General features: G+C 34.9%; 1 protein-coding gene and 1 long non-coding RNA gene across 2 annotated transcripts; both read left to right on the forward strand.

The window, feature by feature from the left end:
- Window positions 1-1,711: 1,711 nt before the first annotated feature.
- On the forward strand, window positions 1,712-9,816 carry LOC107021794. The gene is made up of 4 exons (XM_015222504.2): window positions 1,712-1,874; window positions 3,257-3,433; window positions 6,038-7,174; window positions 9,409-9,816. Exons 1-3 carry the CDS (start codon window positions 1,860-1,862, stop codon window positions 7,094-7,096), a joined length of 1,251 nt encoding a protein of 416 aa, XP_015077990.1. The 5' UTR covers window positions 1,712-1,859; the 3' UTR covers window positions 7,097-7,174; window positions 9,409-9,816.
- A 1,408-nt stretch (window positions 9,817-11,224) lies between these two features.
- On the forward strand, window positions 11,225-14,316 carry LOC107021645. The gene is made up of 2 exons (XR_001457055.2): window positions 11,225-11,475; window positions 13,966-14,316. It is a non-coding gene; the product is annotated as an uncharacterized LOC107021645 (long non-coding RNA).
- Window positions 14,317-14,622: the final 306 nt, after the last annotated feature.

Below are 14,622 nucleotides of genomic sequence, written 5' to 3' on the forward strand. Positions count from 1 at the left end.
CCCTTTCAACCCTTTCGCTGTAAAAACAGTTTTGCAGCACCGATTGAAAATATTCCCAGCTCTGATAACTCCATTCCCAACCGATAATTTGTGGACGAAGAGGAGGCGTGAAAGAACAAAAACACAGAAGGACAAATCAATGAGTCAAAACCTCATTTGTAGATAAACTGTAACTTTAATTTTTCCAAATCAAATTTGGGGATTTCTTGTTATATCGAGTTTCGCGATAAATTACAGCTATAAATCTTCGGAAAAGCTTGGAATCGAGTTAATTTTTCCGTGTTAGAGCCTTGAGGTATGTTTTTTTTCCTTACAAGTTAGTAGAAGGAATGCTTGAATTTTAGAATTTCAATCTTCTCGTATTTATATCGTTTTGGTTATATAGAATAATCACTCAAGAAATTCTAATATGTATGTTCTGTTTTTATTTTGAATTCATGCAATCTTGTTGATGCAAAGAGAAACAATGAAAACAAAAACAATGAAAAAATGTTCACATGAAAATGGAAGGAAAGACTATAACAGATTGACCTGCAATGCGCCTCTACTAAAATTGAGTTCATTTTCCAAATTTTTAATGAAACATTAGGTAACTGTACATTATTTTGATTTGCTTGTTATATTTTGGACTAACACTAATATTTAATTTACTTTAATATGGGGTTTCCAGTTTAATAGATATGTATATATGACTGGTTATAGTGCATACCAATTCGATCCCGATCTACTTGAACCATTGTATTAACTCAACAACTTACTCATAGTTCACGGGATATATGGGATGTAAGTGTTAGCATGATTTTAAATACGAGGAGGTGTGATGAAAAATTTTGAGACCTCGTAAAAGAATATCACATTCATCCACGAGTCATAGAAATGATTGAATTATCAGGATTATATGGTGTTTATAGATCAAATCGACCTTCTATTAATCGTAGCTTGATCACTTCACTAGTAGAGAGATGGCGTCCCAAGACTCATACTTTCACTTTAGGACCGGTGATGCGACAATCACCTTGCAAGATGTAAAAGTGTTGTGTGGCTTACCTGTGAATGGTGATTCAGTACTTGGTGATGAGTCGATAAGGACCACAGGGGATTGACAAAATATTTTTCAAAGATTGTAAGGTTTTGGGGAATTAGTTTAAATAATGACTTAGTTTGGTCAAAAATTTCAATTTTTATTACTTCTGACAACTATTTCTATGGAGATTTTCTTAAACTTAAAATCTCTCTATGACTCGTAATTTTTCTGCAAAAAAAAAAAAAAACAATTTAAGTTTTCGGAAAAATGCTTTGCCTTAGAATAAAACGTTCTTGACAATGTAGTATATATATTAAAAATATGAATAATATCGAATGACCATATGTAAGTTAAACAAAATAGTTCAATCAGTTGCGGAGCCACTATATGATGAACTCCGTTCGGTGAAAAATTATATTATTTTTATACGGTTAAAATAATTTTTTAGGCATATATAATAGATGTCGAACCCTCTTCGGCTAATTCATGTGTGTATTTCTTCCAATTTTGAACTTCTTATCGAAAATTTTTGCTCCGCTTCTGAGTTCAATCGTAATTTATCTAGTTTAATTTTATAAAGAAACAAATCTTTTTAGGCCGTTGCCGCTCAAGATCCTCTTTTCCCTCCATTTTTTCCTCATGAACTGACAGTACCAGTGACAATAATGTACTTTAATTCGTTTTCAGGGGCATTTGAGTAATTTACTAAAGCAAAACAATTTCCTCCTGTTTTCTTATTAAGCAAAAAAAAAACCACCTTCGCAAATTTTGCTCTCCACATTTTGGTCTGGAAAACCTCAAACGACAGCTTTGTGCTTAGTTCAAGGAAACAGCAATGGATGCCGACGAGGTAACAATTTTAATTTTTTTTAAAATTATTTTGCATGTTTTCATTTTGATGATAAATGTTATTTTAATTTTCTTATATTATGTTGGAGTGAAACAGAACGAGTTTAGGATTGAGGTTTGAGCAGGAGGAGTATTAATTAGTTGTAAATTTAGTGATATATTTTTGATAATTTTTGTATGTGTTTGTTACTATCTGTTGCTTCATTTGCTTTAAATCTAAGTTTTTGCTGTCTTGTTTTCTAATAATCGTGTTCTCTACCTCACAAAGGTAGTGTGGTAAGGAACCCAAGGGTGTGTCGTAGTGGTCAATCAAAATGGTTGAGAAATCTGAGTTAAACTCAGCGGAGACTAAAAACACTAGCCGATTTTTTCCCAATTTTTCTACCCTTGGTGGACAGAGTTAGCTGATACTTGTTCCTGGTGGGAGGTGGCACAAAAAGTTGGCCTAGACACCACGGTCACAAAAGAAAAGGATGAAATGTGGTAAGGTCTAAGTTGGGTTGGTGACAGGTATCTCGTGGAATTAGTCGATGTGTGCGAAAGTTGGTTCGAATGCCACGATCATTAAAAAAGGTAGTGTGATGAAATCTAAGTTGGGGCGGTGGTAGGTATCATGTGGAATTAGTCATGGCGCGTGAAAGTTGGTCCGAATACCATGGTAAAAAAGAAGAAGGTAGAGTGGTAAGGTCTAGTTAGGGTGGAACCAAGTAGGGTTGAAGGGGTTTATTCAAATTTATACATGGTTAAAATTCTTTATTATGTATATATAGTAGATATTGAAATCCCTTTCAACTTCTTCATGTGTTTGCTTATTCATATTTAGAAACTCATTAATGAAAATTTTGGTTCTGCCACTTGGTCTAATGCAGTGGTAAGGTGTACATTCATTTAATCTTCCCAGTATCCACTTGTGAGATTGCAACGAGTATGTTATTGTTGTTGTTTCATTTGTTAACTTTCTAACCTCCCTAGACTCCACTTCTGATAGCACCGAGTATGTAGTTGTTGTTGTTTCATTTGTTAACATTGTAATCTCCCTAGACTCCACTTGTGTGATTGCACCGAGTATGTTGTTATTGTTGTTTCATTTGTTAACATTGTAACCTCCCTAGACTCCACTTGTGAGTTTAACCCAAGTATGTTATTGTTGTTGTTTGTAACCTCCCTAGACTCCACTTGTGAGATTGAACCGAGTATGTTATTGTTGTTGTTTCATGTGTTAACATTGTAATCTTCGTAGACTCCACTTGTGTGATTGCACTGAGTATGTTATTGTTGTTGTTTCATTTGTTAACATCGTAAGCCTCCCCAGACCATAGTGAGATTGCAATGAGTATGTTGTTGTTTTTGTTACATTTGTAATGTTTTATTTTTGGGTTACAGAGATTAATAGCTTTAGAAAAGGCATATACGGATGTAGTCTTGAACACAGAGAAAGAAGCAGCGACGAGGATTATGGTGTCGGAACAGAAAGCTCAATGTTTTCAAGAGGAGCTCCAAGTGGTGAAAGAAAAGGGGCTAATGACGCTGATGAAGCTCAAAGAGATGATGGATTCTAAGGTGAACTCTATTGAACACTAGGCATTTGGCCATGAAATATTTTTCACTAACAGCACTAGTGTTCTTTGCTCAAATCAATATTGACCATGTTGCAAGCGTCTACCGATCTTAGTCCCACAATCAATTTGAAGCCGAAGCCAACTATATCTCAGACTTTTCAATACTACAAGTAATCCTCGGAATATTGACACTTTAAGTTATAAGCATCAGATAATGATTTTAGCTAACTAACACTCTATGTGCTCCAACTATCAAATATAATCTTATCTTTATTTCAAATTACGTCTGGAAAATCTAACCTCTGTGAATTTTTTCCTTTCCATTTTGTTGTGAAGACCTGAAAACAAAGACGTCATTGACATGCAGCCAAAAGATATGGCTGTATGAGTGTCTCATTTTCCTCCATAAGTTCACATGTCCTCCAATGCAACTCCCATTTCCACTTGGTCATCCCACTTTAAGAGTTCTCAAGTACATCTTGAATAATTTCTTGCTACCATTCTCTGAGCAAGACATTTTTATCTTTGGTAGTTCTTGTTGTCTACTAAAGCACATCAATATTCGTCTCACAAATTCACTCTGATAAGTTCTAAATGGGGACTTGTTCAATTTTATTGATTGATAATTTATTTATTTGAGAGGGAACCCGAATCTTCATACCTTTTGTAACTACCTGTTGAGGGTGTACCAGCATTTGAGCCTTTGTTGTCAACCTCATTGAAACCTCTTGAACAAAATATGTCCCTAACTTCTCACCCTTAAATCCTATTCTAAGCACTGGTTTGTTTGAATAGCAAACATAGGCCAAAAGCCTAAGTTGGTGTGTGTCACGACCCAAAGTACACCCTAGACGTGACATGACGTATAACACCCCGTGAGGTTTGTTATGACATCTTTATTGATTAATACACAAGAGTAGGCTATACTTGCTATAACCCAAAGATTAGGTCCAAGGCCGAGATAAATCTGAGATGAACACACGAGGTAGATTTGGGTTCATGTTTATTTTTGGAGTATAGTTAAAGTCGGGGTTAACACAAGCAAGTTCATTGAGAGGCAGTCTTCTGTCTTGTCAAATAATTTTTAAAGTGAGAGTAATTATTTAAAAGTGAGGTGAGTAGACTTTTTTAGATAAGCAACATGGTGACATGCTAAGGACCAAAAAGTGTCGAAGATGGTCAGCTCTCAATCTGAACTCAATGAATCCTACTTGGGTGTTTTGATTGATTCCTAATTCTTCCTCACGTAAAAATGTTCTTGCAGTTTCAATAATGTAACGATGCTAAGGCATATAGGATGGAGTAAAAAGATGTTCAAATTTTGGTATCGAAATGCTCTCTACCAAAGGATGAAATTTTTTAAAAAGCTATTTGACTTCATTTTTACCTTTTTAGTGTAGAGCGAAGTGTTTGTGTATTGATCAACAAATATGCAATAATACATTTTTTTATCAAGAGATAGAACAAGACAAATCACTTCAAATAATTTAAAGCGGTTTAGAGCTTTTTGGAGTCAGTTTATAAAATGGATGTTAATGAGCTTACATGTGAGCTTGTGGAGGTGAAATGGGCCACTCATGCAGTCCACTTTTGTTCCAGACGCATGCCAACGATGTCTGAGTTTTCAGATTCTTCACAACACAATGAAAAAGGAAAGCATCCTACAGACGTTTGATTATCCTGACGTAGTTTTGGAAACAGAGATAAAATATAATTTGATTCTTGTATGTCAGTAGAGACAATATGTGATATGCGTTTGTTACCATCGTGCATGTTGACATCCATGTTGTCGTGATACGATTGTAAGTTGTGCGGCTCCGTTGCGATATGATGAGTGGCACCAGAGTCGTTTTACCAAGGATTGGCAGTGGTATTGATCAGTAGACACTTGCAACATGGCCAATCTTGTTGTGTAGAAACATTGAGTAATGACAATAGTGTTATTGTTATTCGAGGACTGAAATAATGGATTTATCAAAAAATAATTAGATAAAACTGTGCCTTTTTTATTTCTATTTTTTAATAAGGCAAGATAAATGCCAGTTCTTCCCATTCTAATTTGGAAAAAAGGACAAATATACCTCTGAACTATCGTAAATGGTATGCAGATACCCTCTGTCATATTTTTGAGACATTGGTGCCCTTGCCGTCCAAAATCTAAAGCATATATGCCCTTTTCTTTAACGGAAGACTAAATAGGGACACATGACATAATCTTATATATTAATCCGATATTTAATAAATGTCGGGTCGATGGATAAGATTATGCACGTGTATGCCCCTTTGTATAAAACGTATATATGCACTACTTTTGGACGGCAGGGGCATCAATGTCCCAAAAGTATGATGGAGGGTATATGCATACCATTTACAATAGTTCAGGTATATTTGTCCCTTTTCCCTTCTAATATTACAAAGCTTCTTTGATTCTCAGTTACAAAAGAAACTTCTTTTATTCCCGATTCCCCTCTGGCCAATAATTTAGTAGATGTAACCAACTTTAACTTTTGTCCTTTCTTTATATATCATTCACCTAGAAGACATCTTGCAAACATATTCTTTGCCAGTATCCACTATTTATATTTTTTCCATATCTTATTGACAGATTATTGAAGCAGAGTTAACATCGTTGAGTCAACAGAGGAAGATTGAAGAACTTGAATCTCAACTAGAGGAAGCAGAAGATATTGTAAGTGATCTCAGGGTTGAGTTGAGAGAAGTTCAAGCTGAACTTGAGAAAGTCGCCAGCAAAGAAAAAGAAAAAAACCAATCACTGGATGTTGGTAGTGATCTCAGGGTTGAATTGAGAGAAGTTCAAGCTGAACTGGAGAAAGTCACCAGCAATGAGAAAGAAGAAAAGCAATCACTGGATGTTGATAGTACTAATCCTAGAGAACTTACAAAGGACAACACAGTTGTACTGCCTCCAGAATCTCAGGATGATTCTGTGACAACTTCTAATATGGAAGTTGACAGTATGAACCAGAAAACTAAGGGCTACCATTCTTGTCATACAAAGGTTATCCCCGGAAATTGTTTTGTTGCTAGTTCGGATTTAAGTTTGACAGGCAAAGCGCTAGAGTTACACCTAAATGGACATACACAGATAATTCATGCTGCTGAAGGAAATCTGTCAGATAGGGAAATCATTCAAAATGAAACATTTTCTGAACATTCTTTGAAGTTGGAAAACATGACAACCAATAATTTCTTGACAGATGATTCAACTGTAGCCAGAGGCAGTGCTCCAAGTGAAGATCCTTCTGAGATGGCCCAAGGATTGTCCATAGGAAAAGGTGAGCAAGGCATGGAGATGGGATATGCAGAAAGTTCTGATAATAAACCGCAGTCTATTGAGGCTTCTGGTGTTCATTATGAAATAGATGAGCATGAGGACTTGATGGGAAAGATGGATCTTTCAGAAGAAGATATTGAGAATGTTTGCAATCAGTTGTTCTTTATAAAAGATCTTTGCAATCAACTGTTAAAGTCAGAGTCAAGTGTGACTGATGTAAACAATCGGGTCCCTAGCCAACCTATAAATGATAGAGTGTTTAAGTACACATACAAAAGAAAGAGGAAAAGAGAATTGTTGAGTGTATCTGATGAGAAAGCTTCAATTGCAGAGAACTCTCAAACAAAAAACATGTGTGAAACTAGATAGTCTTTTCAAGACACAGGATGAGTTCAGTGACAGAATCATCTCAGGACAGTTGGCAAATGGCATTAGGTTGCTCAACAGGTTGGTTTTTTGCTTATTTATTCCCTTTGATCAGTTGATAATTATGTTGTATACCTATCTTTTTTTATATACTAATTTAACTGGTATTCCTTCAATTTGAGATATGTAGCAAGTGTTCCCTCACATGAATGTGACGATATGTATAATTTTTTGGTATGAGAAGACAGGCTGGTAGAGCTCTTGTCGAATTGTTATAATGTGCTTTTTTCCCATCCAAATTGAAACAAGAGAAAGGAGAGATGTCAAATTTGATGTCTTTTTGGTTATCTAAAAGCTCTAAACATAGAAAACTTAAAAGTTCCGTTTATTTTTAGATCTTTGTGGGGAATTTGCAGGAGTTATGAGAATATGTTGCAACTCCATTAAGGTTATCTGTTTTCTGGACTTACTGACCCCCTTCCACAATTTCATTAGTTCCTAATAGTTACAAAGTTTATACTAAGGAGGCATCGTTCTAGTGGGAAAGGCCAAACCTTCTACTCTTAAAAAGGACTATGTTTATAGTTTAGTCAACTAAATTTGGAACTTGTTTATTTTGAGGACTTAATGTCAAGTGAAGTTTCACTAGAAGAACTTTTGGATAATATTGTAGAAGTTTTTTTGTGTTTGACCAATCTTTCCAAAGTATCTTTCGCGTTGAACTACACAAAATGACGTGTAAAGATTCACTTTATAATTAAGGTCTAACCCATCGGTAGCCCCCTAAAGTTGACACTAGTTTTCACTTAGACACTCCAACTAGACTTTGTTGATTTTAGACACCTCATGTCATGTCCAGCTGTGTCATTTTGACACTTTTTGTTGACATGACATAGTGAGTGTGATACACTCTTTACCAGTGCATGGAGAGCTTATATTTAACCTATTTTTATTTAACTTTTTCTTCTTCTTCCCCATTTTAGCCATCATTTTTCAAAACTTAAACTCCTTCTATGGAGAAATAGATCTAATAGTGCTACAACACCAAGAAATTTCAGGCTTAAACAACTTTTCTTATTTTGTTGTCATTCTTCCTCCTTGAGATGTTTTGAAAAAAGTTTGAAATATATTTTCTTAAAAGAAAATCTAGAAAATTCTTTTAGGGAACTCTTTGTTTAAATTTGAAGAATTTGATTTTATTTGAAGTTATAAGTAAGAGGAATTGGTTTTTGCAAAGAAATTGTGCTTTTGTAAATAATTCCTTTCAATTAGTTAAATTACTATAAAAATACATCGAAGAAAATTAAAGCAATTTGGGGTAGGGGGTTCTGGAATGTGGAGAAGATAATGTGGTTGGGGTAGAGGTTGAGGATCAGGGGTGGGGGTGGTGGAGAAGACAACATAGGGATTGTAAGTGGTTAATTCTTTTTAAAATTATTTGGATAAAATTGACACATGTCATTGGCCTTTTTAAAAAAAAACTCAAAATTCATTATTTAAAAATTATTTTCAATAAATATGCCACGTGTCTTTGTTTAATTCGTCATTTGACACGTCATCGACGAGTGTGTTAGACATAACACACTTTACATATTTGGCTGATTATAAAAAAAAAGTGTCAAAATGACACCAAAAAAAATGACATGAGGTGTCTAAAATGGACAAAGCCTAGTTGAGGTGTCTAAGTGAAAGTTAGTGCCGACTTTAGGGGGCCATCGATGAGTTAGGCCTATAATTAATATGTTTTGAATAGGTAAATTGATTTGATACATGCATTATGAGACTCTAGTTATTCAACTTCTTTTTAAAATACAAATGATAAATTCACAATATAGAGAAGGAGCATGTTTATGAGACTTTGATCATAGATGGGTTGTTAACAATGCATGACATTAGTTTTAATCCATATGATAAGGGTACTTTGTCTTCAAAAAAATAAAAAACAGCTTATGGTACTACTCATAAGGAGAAACTATTTTTCAGATTCTTTGCCACAACAGAAAAATAAGCACACACTTCTAGTTTCTGAATAGTTTGGTCGAACACGCAAGTAAGCTTCTTCATAGAAAGATGTTACGGAAGTTGGAATATTCCATCAGGATAAATTTTTCGAGAAAGAACATTTAGGAATAATGAATTTATCAACTATGCTGGTTTAATTCTCAGTACTGTAGAGTAATGTTATCATATTGCACTATTTTTGTTAGCGTGCTGCAAATTTTGATGACTGTTAACATGTTAAACTAGTTTATGGTTTCTGAAAATATATTGTTTGTCTCTTGGTTGCTCATATCTTCCATGTTTGATCTCTGCAGCTAATGTGTCTCTCTAAGAAGTGCTAGTGAAATTGTGTGTGCCTTGTCTTCTGTGCTATAAAATAAGGAATGTCTTCTGTCAGCTATCTCTGAGATTCATTATGTCATTAAGGATGGAGGTTTACGAGTGAGATGCACGATCCAATTGATTGTTTACATGTCCAGCAGAGGCCGTATATAGCCTTAATGCATCGGATAACTTTTTCCCAGATCATGTTTTTGTATCGAGAAATTCACTAATTAGTGAACCTAGTTTTATTGTATATTAACTTGAGATCACTGGAGGAACTTGTAAACTTAAACTCCTGGATCTGCCTTTGCTATCCAGTAGGTTAGCTATCATTATTGTATTGTTTGGATTTGTATGCTATCCTTGTACAATATGTAGCTTTCAGACTTGATGGTGTTTATCTTGCCTTTTTAATTATCATTTTAGGACAGTATTGTTGTAATTGGTGAAGTTATTGTTATGTGACTAGGAAGTCACAGGTTCGAGTTGTGGATACAGTTTCTTGCAGATTGCAGGGTAAAACCGTGTACAACAAATCCTTTTGGTCCGGCCTTTTCTCAGACCCCATGCATAGCGGGGGGACTTAGTGCACGGAGCTGCCCTTTTAGTCATCCTTTTACATATTTAATTGTGAATGAATCTATCAATTAAGAATGGGACTTCCAATGATATCTGCTGGAATACATCTGTTGATGAAGAGTAACAGTTTTGGTGATTTATTGTGTAATGCCTCTGCTGATTCCTGTATTCACAGTATGGACAGTAAGTTTGTTGTCTTCTATAGTATGATCCTTTTACTTTTTTCTCTTGTGAAGGCACTTCTTTGCATTACTTCAAAACATGTTTTAGATGTCCATAAGACATCATTGCATCCGTTACAACACAACTTGAGAAACCAGAATCCCAAGAAATCCCATTTATACATGAAATAGAAATTTTTGCTAGATTATGAGCTAATACATTTCATGTTTGAGGAATATATATAATCTCGATTTCTTCAAAAGATTTCATCAATCGTCAAACATGCTCGCAAATAGTGTCAAATTCTTTTGCAACATTTGTATGACATTCTTTGCATCTGACAGTGTGTGGACCTTTGACCAACACTTTTGTGTTGTTGGTTCCATAGCTTCTCGAATTGCTAGTGCTTCAGCAGTTATGGCCTTCCCTAAAAATTGAATAGGGGTACCAAAAGTGTGAAGCAAATGTCCACATCTATCTATAGTCGCCATTCCGATGCTTGCTTTTCCTTCTCCCTTTGTAGCCTTGCATTTGTGAAAACAACAACTCCATTTCGGATCAAAGTAATAATTACATCATAAATCTTGTTTGGTATAAAATTTATAATTGTCGAAGTATTTATAACATCATCTTATTCATGCGAATCAAATAAAACCTTATTAACAATGTCATTAGGTAATGAACCTTTTACTAACCAATTTTTATTATCAAACATTGTGATTGAAGGGTAAATATGCCATCCATCTAAATTAATAGTTGTCCGATTCGAGGCTTGAAAATGGAATCTTCTTTGGAAGGGAATGCAAATTCAAATTGGTTGAGTCCCAAATGAGTATCAAATATTAGAGGAGAAAAAATCAAGAGTAATCAAATTTTAATCATAGTGAGAAAAGAAAAATTAAGCACAATAGCCTAATTAATAAGATTTTATCATGCACACATCCAATCAACGAGAGTAATAGTTTAAATAGGTAAACCATGAATGATTGAAGTAAACTCGCGATAAAATAATTTTTTTAGGTGTTTTTTTTATGCTTAATTTTAAAAAAAAATTAGAAGGTCTTAATTTCATGAACCCCTTCCAAGTTGGAAATAAGAGGGTTTTTTTTTTGTGTGCGCTTTGCAACATTTTAGTCATCTTCTCCATTTCAATCCCAACTATCAAAGGCAAACGCCGGGAAATGGGAGCAGCAAGCAAGGCAGGGGACTTGTTATTTAAGGCCTTCGTTGGAGGGCTCGGCGTCACCACCATTTACCTCACGGCCACATTTTCCGTCAACGTCTACCGTGGTCTCTCTTGGCATAAAGCACAATCGGTAACCTCCACAATCCCTTATATACAGTTAATTGTGTGATTGCTAGTTGTTTTTCTATTTGGTGAAAACCTAATTGTGGGATTTTTAGCTGTGATGCCTGAGAATTTTTATGGGTTTTGTGTATTTTATTTGCGAATATATCTCGATCCATTTTTAGTATCTCCATTTCATCTTCCGGCATGATCATTTGATTTCGTTCGTTTATGTATTACATGGATTATTCATTTTTGCCTTTAACTTGCTCAGGTTGAACGTGTGATATATGGTTTTGGTTGGGTCGTTGAAAATATGCTTAAACTTAGTGAAGGATTAGACTTAGTGTACCTGATACTTTGCCCGAATACCTTCTTTAACATACTCATTCCGTTATAATCTGTTTGTCTTACTATCATTTTTAGTCCGTTTCGAAAAGAAAATCTATTTCCTTTTTTGCAACAGTTCTAACTTTCTAAACTTTGTGGTTTGTCAAAACTAGATAAACGAAGTGGAACGGAGTAAGTAGCTCCTAGTGTGTCATGAAGAATGTCTTCTAGTACTAATTTGAAAGATGGACTATGATTTTCTTTCTCTTGTAACAATTTTTTGTCTATTGCCTTTTTGTATATTTGCCCCTTTGTATTGACAAAATACATCAATGAGGATTGTTCAGCTCAAGAGTAGTACCTCATGTTCTGCTGGCTACTGGCCTCTACTTGAAAACCATGCTGTTCAATGCGCCAGACGGTCAAGTAGGACTGAAGTTCCTGCTGTCATTTAGGTGTTGGAAGAGCCTGTACCTTTCCCCTAAATCTATCCATATAATTTAGCTCTAATAATTTTTGTGCGCTTACATAACAAAGTTGTAATTTAATATTTAGTTTGTGTTAACCCATATTTATTTGAGATAAACATCAGTCAGTTTGGTGACTTTTATCAAAATTAATACGAAGAAATACCTGTCTTTGTGTCTTTTTAATTGTCAAACTGCTGGATGTGGACTTTTAATGAGGTGTTTAGTTACTTAAAGGGTAGGAGAAGGGTAAAGGAGGGAGAAAGAAATTCATTAGTTTATGTCCCTCCCTCCCATTATTTGGAACAAGTCTAAGAGTTAAAGAGATATATTTTGTCCATTTAGTCCTTAAAGGGGTTAAAAGAGCGGACTTGGGTAGGTATCTAGCAGAACCTTTCACTTATACTCCTATCTCTCACCTTTGTGCTCTCTTTGAAACAGACTGTAAATGATTGACTTTTCCAAAGTGGAAAAGAATGTGATAAAAAATGGAGCTTTTCTGCTGCCAGAGATCACTGATCAGTGGAACTCTTTTCTGGCCTATACCAGAGTTCATCTAACATGCAAGGTGGATGGCTATGTTGCTTGGATCCTCCCAAAATGTTGCCGCACCTATATTGGATTCTTCAATAATCTCTGTTTTGGGAGGATCCGACATGCACTTGCCAACATTTTTTAAGAGTCCAATCAACATAGGTTGATGGTTGTTTTGGTTTTCTTGGAGTCTTTCCGATTGGGTATAATGATTTTAGTTATCAAACTACCAAGTACTGGTGCACAAAAACTGATGTTTTTATGTTGGTTGATGTATCTCTTTTTTTGCTTTAGTAGTATAAGGCTTAGCAACTCAAGTGCTTTCATTTCTTGAGACTAATGATATATTAAAGTGCAGGGGCGGCTCAAGCGTATTAGTGGCCTAAAGCAAAAATCAAACGAAGCCTTAAACTTAAATTGTTAATAACTTTCATATAATTTATTTCTTCTAGTTTTCATATGATGATATAATCTTTCTTATTCTAAATTATTTTTCATGAGATATAATACTCCAAATATTTCAAATTTCTTCTAATAATCCCTTCATTTTTCATGAAATGTTCACTTTTCTCTATAATAGTATTCAATATTTGTTAAAAAATATAATAACTTATAATCTATTATTATAAAAAATGAGGCCCCTTAAATTTGGGGGCCTAAGTCACATGTCTTTTTTTTTTAACACTGTCGAGCCACCCCTGTTCAAGTGCAATTGTTTCTAGTGATCTAGTGTGTTCCTGAAAGATGTGTTTGAGCATGGGGGTTCTGATTGAAAACATACTTGAAGAGTTGTTTCTTCTAAGTTGGCTACTTCACTCATTGTGTATGTACAATTGCTTTAAGGCCGATGTTGTGTCATGAGTCAAGTAAGCAGCTAGACCACCCTTCATGTTTTGTGCTTGCTAACGTGCTATATTTGCTAATTGGTATGAAATTTGAAACACTATGTCCTAGTTTCAGGCACCTGGCTATGCATCACATATGCTCCCTGCACATTTTGTGTGGTTTCTATTAGTGACCTTCTGTGCATATTCAACCTTTGGTCTATTGAATGCTGACAGTGCACCGTTTCTCCTAGATCATCTTTGCTGAATCTGAATATTACGTATCATATGGTTCATTAATTAAATTGTTAGTTTTACAAGAACACTTTCTGATATATGACCTTTTTCTTCCTGCTAATGTAGAAAAATGAGAAAGAAGGATCTGTAGTTCAGCAGGAAGAATGACCTGTCTTCAAGTCCTACCCTTGAGGTGTCCTTCCAGAAATTTCGGAGTATATCTGAATCTTGTCGCATTATGTAATGACTTTTTCACAGTTTTTCCGTAGGATATTTAAAACACAGCAGCACTTCATAATCTTCTCCATCCAACAAACAAATTGGATGGACAAAGTATGTCATGTTTATTCAAATTCCATTGCTATATTGTTGCTGAAATTCTCCACAACGATATTTGGAGTTCCACAGTTGTATGATTAATTCTATTTACAAGTAACATACATAGATAGCATGGCAATGAATATTCCTTTTTGAGTATGCAATCACCCATAAAAGACAAGTTCATTTTATTGTACTAAAGATATTACAACACATCATATGTCATACAATAACCAAAAGATGAAAAATAATGTAGAAAATAGTAAGTTAGGTAATTTCCTTTAATCATATCTTACATGCCCATTTTGCATTGTTTCCCATATGGTTCTTTTGGTGCAATGTAAAAGGAGACTTGTGTCCATAAGCAAAAAAGCAAGGCCAACTGCTTTTCCATTGCTAGAGAAATGCCCATTACGTATAGTGTGGAATTAGCTACTTGTATGGTAAAACATCACATTTGAATAT

Source organism: Solanum pennellii, chromosome 6 (genome assembly GCF_001406875.1).
Source record: "Solanum pennellii chromosome 6, SPENNV200".
Lineage (NCBI taxonomy): Eukaryota > Viridiplantae > Streptophyta > Magnoliopsida > Solanales > Solanaceae > Solanum > Solanum pennellii.

Coding starts and splice junctions, on each gene's coding strand:
- LOC107021794 (XM_015222504.2), top strand. Junction 3,434..6,037: donor AAGAGATGATGGATTCTAAG/GTGAACTCTATT, acceptor TCTTATTGACAG/ATTATTGAAGCAGAGTTAAC.